Source organism: Protomyctophum bolini (assembly GCF_963924005.1).
Source record: "Protomyctophum bolini genome assembly, chromosome: 20".
Classification (NCBI taxonomy): domain Eukaryota; kingdom Metazoa; phylum Chordata; class Actinopteri; order Myctophiformes; family Myctophidae; genus Protomyctophum; species Protomyctophum bolini.
In genome coordinates this window covers 30,209,931-30,220,124 of record NC_137881.1, presented here as the reverse complement: position 1 = coordinate 30,220,124, position 10,194 = coordinate 30,209,931, and the positions used below count along the sequence as shown (strand labels likewise).

Here is a 10,194-nt window from a genome sequence, read left to right as displayed (position 1 = left end):
TCAACATTGATGTAGCAGGCATGCCTGGAACAAGCCGGTAGTTCTCAATAAATAATGTCAAATGTAGGGCCTACTGTGCATGTCAACACTTCCTACACACATCAAAATAAAAAGGTATGAACTGCACAAGGATTACAATATTAAGTGTTTTGCCATTGCATTTGCACGCTTCTGCAGGAGCCCACAAATAGTGGTCATAAAGTGTGCTTGCCTGAAGTAAACCCACAACAATCCTAGGGCTCCATCTAGTGGCTGCCAAAAACAAGCATTCACACTCACACTCCACAGCAGCTTACAGCAAAGAAACCACCAAGGGCTTTATCGTTTTGTTCAAGAGCACAACAGGTCACATTGATGTGCTCTCTCGCAATGCTCTACCATATAAAAAGGGTGAAAAAAATATTCACATTGATCAGTCATTTATTTAAAAAAACATTATCAATGTTTTTATACATTGTGTCATTTGCAGTAATACCGATGACATTAAATAACATGGATACCAAGATGACAACAACAACATAATATGCATAAACCACTTTTATAAAACCAACACAACCTTAAAGTGGTTTTACATTTGAGTGCAAGAGTGCCGGTTTCAGTGCAAGATTACCTTAGACCTATTATGCATTTAATTTGGAAACTGCTAAAATTACAATAGAGGGTATGCGCGTGACATCATCATCAAACCCAGAAGTTATGCAGGAATGCCTATACTGAGTGGCAAAAAACTACTTTCTGGCCTTAGTTGACAGCCCATGCATCCAAATAAAAAAGTCCTGTCTGATTGCATTAAACAACATTAAACACTTTTAAACTCACTTTGCCTGTTGCTTTGCCACTCGATGTGCCATTCACTTTAAGCATGCGCATACCCTCTATACAATTTTTAAATAGCAAGTTTGAGAGCCAGGAAATGGTAAATGATGCATGTATATAGGGCCTTTATCCAAGGTGCTTTACGGAGATTCAGAGTCTTGCTCAAGGACACTTTGACGGAGCCCGGGTTCGTGCCGTTCCCATCTGGTGCACTCCTGAGCCACTGCCGAGTGCCAACCCCAGGAGAGCGAGGACGTGTGGAGCAATCTTTTAGGGAAGGCTCCAACAGCCTTATATGTTTGCTGGTGAGCAGGAAGGGTTGTAGGATTGGATCATGTCCTGGGTACGGGCCAAAGGTGGCTGCTATAGGCCTTTGGTCTTGAGGAGCATCTAGAGTTTGTACTGACTCCTGGGTGCGGAAAGCAACCGGAAGTCAGTGAAGGAAGTGCAAAAAGCTGCGAAGAGCATACAGGCCTGCTGCAGCCTTCTGGTCCATTTGGATGGGCTTCAGCGAGCATGCCGGGAGGCCGCGCGGTAAGGCAGGAGTTGCAATAGTCAAGCCTGGATATATGACTGGGGCCTGGATAAGGAGCTGGACAGAGTCCTTTAGTGAAGGGTCTGATCCTCCAGATGTTACATTTACAGGACCAAGTCATTGGAAAGGAGTCAGCTGAGGTGGTTCGGGCATCTGGTTAGGATGCCTCTCGGGCGCCTCCCTAGGGAGGTCCTCGACGCACGTCCCACTGGGGAAATACATCGATTCACTGGCCTTGGAACGTCTCGGAATCAAAGTCACTAATGTTCCTCTGGAGAAGGAAGTCTGGAGCTCTCTGGTGTAGCTGTTGCCCCCGCGACCCGACTACGGATAAGCGGTTGAAGATGGATGGATGGAAGTCATTGCTGCCTGGACAATGCCCAGGCAGTTGGTACAGAAGCCACGTACCAGGCAGGACTAGGAACACTGTTCTGGCAATGAACTGTAGCCCTATAGTCCATCTGTTGCACAGCTCTGCTCAGTAGACGGAGACACTCATAAAATCATCATCTTTCTTTATGACTTTAGTGACCGACGTTCTTAAAAAAGTGCGTTTCCAGACAATGTGTCAGGCCAGGAGAATTAAACATCTCCCTTTTCAAACTTTGCCTGCGATTGTGCGTCTCGATAGAACCGTTGAAGTTGGATTTTACAAGTGAATTGATGGTCAATTCTAATTGCGAAGTACTGCTATAGTGTCTTATTTACGTCAACATGTATACTGACCAGTGATGACGACTCTGAGGTCAGATGTTTTTCTTCCAACACTGTATCCGTTTGCTTTGAACTTGACTCCAGCATCCCGTTCATCTTGCTGGATTCTGTTGGCTATTGGAGAAAATAAATAATGAAGGAATAAGGATTATATAATTTTTTTGAATAATAACCCATATACCCGTTAACCCATTAAAATGTGTAATTTTAGATGTTTGCGTTGGCCGTTCAAAAATGCTCAACATTTCTGAAAACTCTTGAAAGTGTGATTTAGAAGGCATTTGTAGTTTAACCACTTCACTTAGGTCCTTTTCGATCAACACCAAATCTCTTCCCCCGAAAATGGCCGATCTACAAGCTCACAAAAGTGACGCATTGCAAGGCGCTGTGAGCTTGTATAGGTCTATTATGGCTATTTGTTTGCCAATAATTATAATTATTATATGTTGTTTAAAAAGTGAGAAGATTACTACAGTAGCAGAAGATTACTCACATTTGGTTGTTGGTGTTTTCTTCTATGTCGCATGTAGACGTATCCCATGATTATCAGCAAAATTATCACCAATACTGAAGTGATAACCACGACAGCAGCAGCTATCACACCCGCTGACACCCCTGGAGATTAGAAGAATTTCACAGTTCTCATTATTCTGTGATGAAAAGCATTAATGAACCAACAATGACAACTCCCTTAAAAATACATCAGAGGTACAATAAACATTTTAATCCATTTTGGGGGACGGGAACCCCTTTTGGTGTTTTAAACATTAAGTTATAAATTAGCTATTGAAAAATAACAGATCTACAAGTTCATAGCGCGGCGCTATGAGCTTGCTATATAATAATGGTCTGCTATTTTTGAAAAATCTTGAAAGTGTGGCTCAAATCTTTGAATATATATTATTACAGAGTGAACATTTTAAGTCAAATCTTTGCTTCTGGGGAGGTCCCTAGCTGGAACAACATATTTTCAGATGTGGGGCGGAGGCATATTACATTATCATTTCTGGGGTCCTTGACATGAAATATTGAGCACCATAACTGATGACCGAAACATAAGGTTTTTCTGAAAACGGTCAGGATTTTGAAAACATTCTTACCTTGCCGGTCAGTGTTGTTGTAATGTTGATCCAGTGTTGAACGTGGCGCCTCTGTCCCCAGGTTGTTGGACGCAGTGGTTGGCTGTGCTTCTGAACACAAATATAAACAGGTTTTGTTAAAATATATATATAATAATAAATATAATGATATAGTATACTATACACGTGGGTTCCTTCCAGACTCACCGACGACGTCGATACGGATGACGTGCTCTTTCATCTGACCGCGCAACTTGGGGATGAAACAGCGGTAGCTGCCGCTGTCGGAGAGCGCCACGTTGGTCAGTCTCAGCGACATGTCGCCACTCGTCAGTGCCCGCTTGGAGAGCACGGTCCTCCCGAAGTACAACGGGTTCTTCATGGCGGTCATCTCCCTGCCGTCTCTGTACAGGTAGACGTACTTCCGGTTCAGGCCGCCCTTGGGGTCGGGCTTCAGGTCGGGCCGGGACCACTCCACCGTCAGCTCCGCTACGTTGCGCGGCGGCACCAGGTAGCAAGGCAGGACGACGTCGTCCCCGATCGCGGCCACGATGGGCTGGGACGGACCGGCCACAAGAGACTGCCCTGTGTGGAGAAAGAATAATACGTCTAATACATGAGGCGTTTTACATGCAGATCAAATGTGCCATGGCATGATTGAATATGCATTAATATTCTAGAGCGCAACACTGTATAAATGGTACAAAATGTCTAGCAAACATGTCTTTATAGTTTATACTGTTATATAAGTCAAAGTCAACATGGTCACGTGTTGTGACCCACTACTTTTAAATTAGGTCATAAATTATGTCACCTGATGAAGGCCAACTGTGACTGCATTCTAATTGTCATTTTTAGTCCAGCGCCAGCAACAAACTGGACGTTCTGCACATTTGCACACTGTTTTGAAATAGACCCATCTAAATAATAGTTTGTAACCAAATGGACCCAATTACAGGTCTACAACTCTGAGACTTGGTGATAAAAATGGCATATCACTGTCACACTGGTGGTCCTGGTGAAATTATATATGAACAGCAGCGTGATTGAGGCTCTGCTGTTGTATTTGTGTCGTTTGTTGTGATTTTTATTTAATTGTGTGAAATAATGTGTTTTAAATTTAGTTAAACCACAGTCTGTGTACTCAGCTATTTCTACATGGTATTCTGTTGAAAAGTATGATTGTCTTCTCCTGTTGATAAACAAAGTAAATCCTTTTGTCTTATTGACTAACATCATATCACCAGGCTTTCTGCAGTACAGTGCAGTGCAGATAAACCTGCTTTTGAGGGGCGCCTTCTATATACAGGTTTAATGTTTGTCTTTAGTTCAATGTTTGTTTTGTAAAGGCCATTGACAATGAAGGGAAAATGTACGTCATAATGTGCCTCATTACGTCATATTGTCTCTTTATCGTTAATGGCGTTTAATGTTTGTGTTGCGCACCGTTTGTTTTACGCCACCATTACGTCACCTAATCAACATGAGTATAATATTAGCGCCTCTCACTTCACACGGGTGTGATTTTTATAGTATAAATGTATTTAAACGAGGGCGAGATGGATTATGGGCGACCGTACCTGATACCAGTAGGGCTTTGGTGTCTCGCTCAAGGACTTTCCACCATATGACAATGACATCATGACAGACAGGAGAATCCAGGTATCAGACTGGAAAACCTCTGGGGTAAATTGAATGAGGTCAGAGAGGTGGAAAGACACAGCACAGGTTAACAACCTGAACTAAACCATGCAGGGAGACATTTTAGATTATAGTATTTGGATGCATTTAAATGACTGTAGACATGGAAACTCCATGACGACATCTAACCGCACCAGCCCTGAATTATAATCTTCAACGTTTCATTGTAATTATTATATGTAGCCAAGATAGGCGTTTTAAAGTTTTGACAATGCATGATGCAGCTGCTGCTGCATATGGTGACTGTTCATCATAAATAGTCCCATCCTTTACAACAGAACGCCTGTTTTAGAACCAATCGTTAGAAAAACAGCGCCCTCTTTTCCTTTGATAGTATGGGCGCTTTCGGAAATAGTGCACTTGACTTAAGTTCGCACTGTGCAATGGAAACTAATAGGCGAGTGCGCTCCCGCCTCCCGGTGTGATTTTCCGAACGCACCCTCTGTCTCGAGAGATAATAGTTGTCGTCATGGAATTGTCGTCATGGAAACCATACAGGCAATCCCTTTTATGCGTCAGCCGACTCGGACCGCGTCATAATAACGTCAACAACGTAGCCTAGCTACGTCGTTGTTTTGAAATTTGAACCCGTAAAATGACTGACCTGAATAAGTTAATGTTGTTGACACAGACCGTGACAGCGTGTAACTAATAAAACAATAAAACAATTTATATACCGGTAGTTTCATATAAGTCATTAATCAACGTAGCCTATATTGAACTGACTTTATTTATTGTAGCGTTTACGTTGCTTCTACTTTATTAAAAGGTTTTCCCGAGCTTGTCTGAAACTAATGTTATATTCATATTCTTATAGTTATAATAGGCTAATTATTATAATAAGTTACAGTGAGTGTTCAGCGAGTTCCTACCTTCAACGAGCTTCAAAACCAGCAGAGAAAGTATCCAAACTTTACTAAAGTTATTCTTTGTAAAATCCCAGGCTGAATCCACGTCCATATGAAACATCACCAAACACAAGTTTAACTTATTCGAGGTTGAATCAATTGATTCCAGTTGCAGGTGGACAATAAAAGCGACTCCTTACAGAAGAGAAGAATAATCGACTATCCGTTTGTCCAGCTGTTGCCTTAGTTTTCGCTCGTCTAGACTTGTCCATTTTACTCTCTGCTTATACTCTCTGCTGGACTCCTCCCAGTGGGAGTCCCCAGGGAGTCCCGAAGGCTTGTTTGACCGGTCCAGAATGAACTCGAATAATTCAGAGTCCAGAAACAGTCGTCATCAATGATGACGACTGTTTCTGGAATCTGAATTATTCGAGTTGTGTAACTATGATGATGACTCATCATCATAGTTACACAACAACATTAGTATGACTACTAATTTTGGTGGCGACACCGTGACAGTTTCCATTACAGCAGACCTATAATTAGGTCAAAAGGTTGGTTGTAGCCTATTTTTAGAAACGTTTTACAAATATTATGATCATGACACATACGTACTCGCATATGATAGGAGTCGGTATGATGAATTCCTGTTCTGTTCTTTAACTATAGCATATAGAAGTGTCTATTTGTAGGCTAATTACGTCTCTAAATGTTTTGATGAATTGAACACGGTGGACCCCTCTTGTAAACAAGTGTAGGCTAATGCTTATAGGTCGTCCACTCACAGTTAACAGTCTTTGTGCTTGACATGTACTGTAATTCTGCAAACTGTTAATACATATTTCAATCAATTGTAATAAATTGTAATTAAATGATCAAAACAGCATGATGTCATTGATCACTGCCCTATAACTGGGCCCAACCCTGGGCAGAATTTACAGAACAGCTAGAATTATTATTATGACTCCCTCTGTCCCTCTGATATGAACTGGAGTCTGGAGACGAAGGCAGTATTTAGCATGTAGCCTACTGGAAGTTTTATTTGCTCAAAAACCTATGTAATAACTGACGAAACAAAAACAATAATCAGTGATCAAATAATAAACGGCAAATAAAGCATATACAACGAAATATAAAGAAAGGAAACATGAACAACTGAATTACCTTGTCCTTACTGACTGCACGGATCTCAAAGGGAATGAACAAAATGTATGTAGGCTAAAGGAACCCATTTGAACAAACAACCAACCAGGACTGAAAGGAAAAACAATAAACAAAACGATCAGTGAAACTCATACAGAAATATAACATAGAAACTGAAATGTTGTCAAACTTCTTAAGGCAGGGTAAGAGATAACAAAACGAACCATGGCAACACGTACGCTCCATGAGAAACAAACAAAACTGAAACTGCTTGAGGAGTTGAGGTGGAGGAAGCTGCAATGACGCGCGAGCTTAGAGTATCGCGTGAGAGCGTGATTTCTTTCGTCAGGCCACTCTGCACCATATATGGTCGGGGCACCGGAAATGACCGTAGGCTAATATGAAATTGAATAATTAACCTTTACCAAAATAATCATTTAAAAAGCGTAGAAACCACATAGAAATCAAATGTCACATTGTAGCAAACAACAAATACCAAAAAACAAATATCAAAATAACAACGAAATCATAATTGTGGCAGCAAAAGTTATTATTATTTAAAAAATAAATTGATCATTTTGGGCTTGGCTCGGCCCGATACGAATACTACTAGTGTAACGCCCGGGATTCGAACTATAGTGTCTCCCGCGTACTGAATTGAAATGTAGAACAGTTCCTCGAATTTGGGGCGAATAATTAACTGATACATTTTCAAAAAATAATGAAAATAGTAAATCTACCAGTTCAAAACGAGTCAGCTCAAATGTAGTGAAAATAACAATTTTCACTACATTTGAAATCGGGCTTAATTAAGTGGATAGGATAATTGATTTATTTGTGTGGGTACAAAGAGTCAGAGTCAGTCCCTATTAGTATACTAATACCTACCTAGTTCATATAGTACTCAAGTAAATGTACCTTTTTAATGACACTGCCACAGTGCGCCACTGGCTACAAATTTACTGGAGGTTAATCACATATGCCCAGGCTGCTGTACGGTTTAATGTTTCTTTGAATACAGTTGTGAATTGTGATACACACACTGTTGTGAAACACAATTTTCTTGGGGATGTGTTTGTGTTCCAGGTCGAGGTGAAGATCTACACTGACATCACTTTTACAGAACCGGTCCACCCGATGGGTAAAGAAGAAATTCATCACACATCACAGTGATCACACAAACAATATTGGATGTGTAGCCAACTAGCCAACGGTATACGTATATATTTTTTAACCACGTGAATCCTAGCATCTCTATTCTAGGCAGATCATATATACTAGGTGAACATTTCACGAGAGTAGGCCTATAGGCGAACATAGCAGATCTGCAAGCTCACAACATGTCTCGATGTGTTGTGAGATTCCAGATCTGCTAATAATTGTATAAATGTATGAGGGGACCAAACTGCAGACCCATAGGAGACCTCAACAAAGGTTTAGATTTCTATTTATTATTTGTTTTGTGTTTTCCATGAAGGAGGAGTATATCCCCATTGGGACTACCACCAGTATAATGGTAATAAAGCCATTTGCCATTATGGATATCAACAGGCATCAGCTTTGGTAATTGGCCGACGCAATTAACCCAGTGGCTCCGCAGATTGGCCAAACTTCACTTGACATGTTTGCCACTATAATAAATATGTTCGTGTGAACAATAGTACTCCATTCTTTACAGAGCAAGCTGGTCAATCTGTTCGTTTTAATCATCCGCGTCTGAGCAAGTTGTATCCCCCCCCCCCACACACACACACTGAGAAAGCATTTGATTTAATACAGTTTAAAAAAAACTCCCCTTAACTGGAAGAAGTTAACTGGTGTCAGTAGAAATGTTTTGCTGGACAGTGCATCTGAACGGAGAGACTAAGAAGAGCAGCCGTGCTGCTGTGGCAGTGGCACACAGAGTGTACTGCTTTGACGGGGTCCGTTACTGGGAGACCCACGTCAATCACATCGACGTGGAAGTCTTCAACACAGTGTCTTTACGCTGGACGAAGTTGACCCCTGCAGTGACAATAGGAAGAGGAGAACGACGCCACCTCGAGGCCACCTCCATGTGCAACATCCACTCCGCCGTGCTGATAGAAGACATAATCTACGTCTGGTGGGGCGTCACGTACACGGGGGGGTACCGCAACGTGCTTTATACACTAGACGTCGTCACCCATAGATGGTTTAATCCCGAGGTTTCCGGCACCCTTCCGGAGTCGAGGTGGTGCCACTCGGCCTGCGTCCTGGGGAAGGTCATCTACATACATGGAGGATACATACACCCGACTGGACTCACGAACGACGTCTACAAGTTGGACACCGCCACCATGGTCTGGTCTTTGATTCCCCCGCGAGGCACGCCGGCACCCGCTTCGTCGAGTCACTCCGCCACCATCATCGGGACGAAGATGTTTGTGTTCGGGGGCCAAGGGCACATGAGAGTGTTCGACACGGAGACAAACCACTGGCTGAGCACGCCTCCTCCTACACAGGTTCTTCCAGCGGGACGCTGGTCTCATTCGGCCTTCGCTTACAATGGAGAGCTCTACATATTCGGTGGCACCAACTTGAACCGGAGATTAAATGACCTGTGGAAATTCAATCCGGAGACCTTCTCCTGGAAGAAGGTCGAGCCCAAGAGGAAAGGCCCGTGTCCAATCTATAATAATATGTGCTGTTGCATGGTGGGAGATTGTATCGTCCTCTTTGGGGGAAATACTCAAGGTGATTCAGTGTACGACGTGTACATCTTAGACTTATGCCCCAGTCTCAAGACTCTATGCAAGCTAGCAGTTATTCAGTATGGTCTGGAGCAGTCAGGAGTACTCCCACATAACATCGGGTGGGAACTGGCAGCCATGACTGCCAAAAGCCACAGAAAGGTGCCCACTGCCAGCAAGGCCACTAAAGGTCTGTTCCAGTTGATGTTGGAGATGACGCTGTGTCTGTGACAAAAGTGTCTCATTACCTCAGTCTTTGGTGTCATACATTGGTATAGTTAAAGTCTTACTGTCTGTGTTATCATATGCACGGAGGTGTAAGAAACGGTCTTGTGATATGATATGTTCTGACCAGTGTTGGGGCAATGTGTCATTGGTCTGACCGGTAGGGCCGATTCATACTCCTATTTTAGACCCGAATAAAAGTCTGTTCGGCTCTGTTAAGCCTACAATGTGACGTCATTTGAGGTTCGGGGGGGCGGGCGGGCTCCGTCCTGAAGTCGTCTCTTCGGTCCTTAGTCAGACCAGTCCCAAACCCTAACCCAACCCTAAACTCACCGGGAGCCACAGGTGTCTAACGGGGGATGTCTGACTTATGGGCAGTTCCGCTTTTCGGGCGTTGCAAGTATAGCCAGCGTAATAATGCA

At 42.8% G+C, this 10,194-nt stretch overlaps 2 protein-coding genes across 2 annotated transcripts; one reads left to right on the top strand and one right to left on the bottom strand.

Moving 5' to 3' along the window:
• Positions 1–569: 569 nt before the first annotated feature.
• Positions 570–5,934, bottom strand: LOC308335765 (uncharacterized protein). The gene is made up of 5 exons (XM_080792949.1): positions 5,718–5,934; positions 3,352–3,729; positions 3,166–3,255; positions 2,559–2,680; positions 570–2,179 (listed from the first exon to the last, which is right to left on the bottom strand). Exons 1-5 carry the CDS (start codon positions 5,812–5,814, stop codon positions 2,042–2,044), a joined length of 825 nt encoding a protein of 274 aa, XP_080649075.1. The 5' UTR covers positions 5,815–5,934; the 3' UTR covers positions 570–2,041.
• Positions 5,935–8,665: 2,731 nt separating this feature from the next.
• LOC308335319 (kelch domain-containing protein 3-like) lies at positions 8,666–9,778 on the top strand (the record flags this gene model as incomplete). The annotated part of the gene is made up of 1 exon (XM_080792337.1): positions 8,666–9,778. One exon carries the CDS (start codon positions 8,666–8,668, stop codon positions 9,776–9,778), a length of 1,113 nt encoding a protein of 370 aa, XP_080648463.1.
• Between the last annotated feature and the right edge of the window lie 416 nt (positions 9,779–10,194).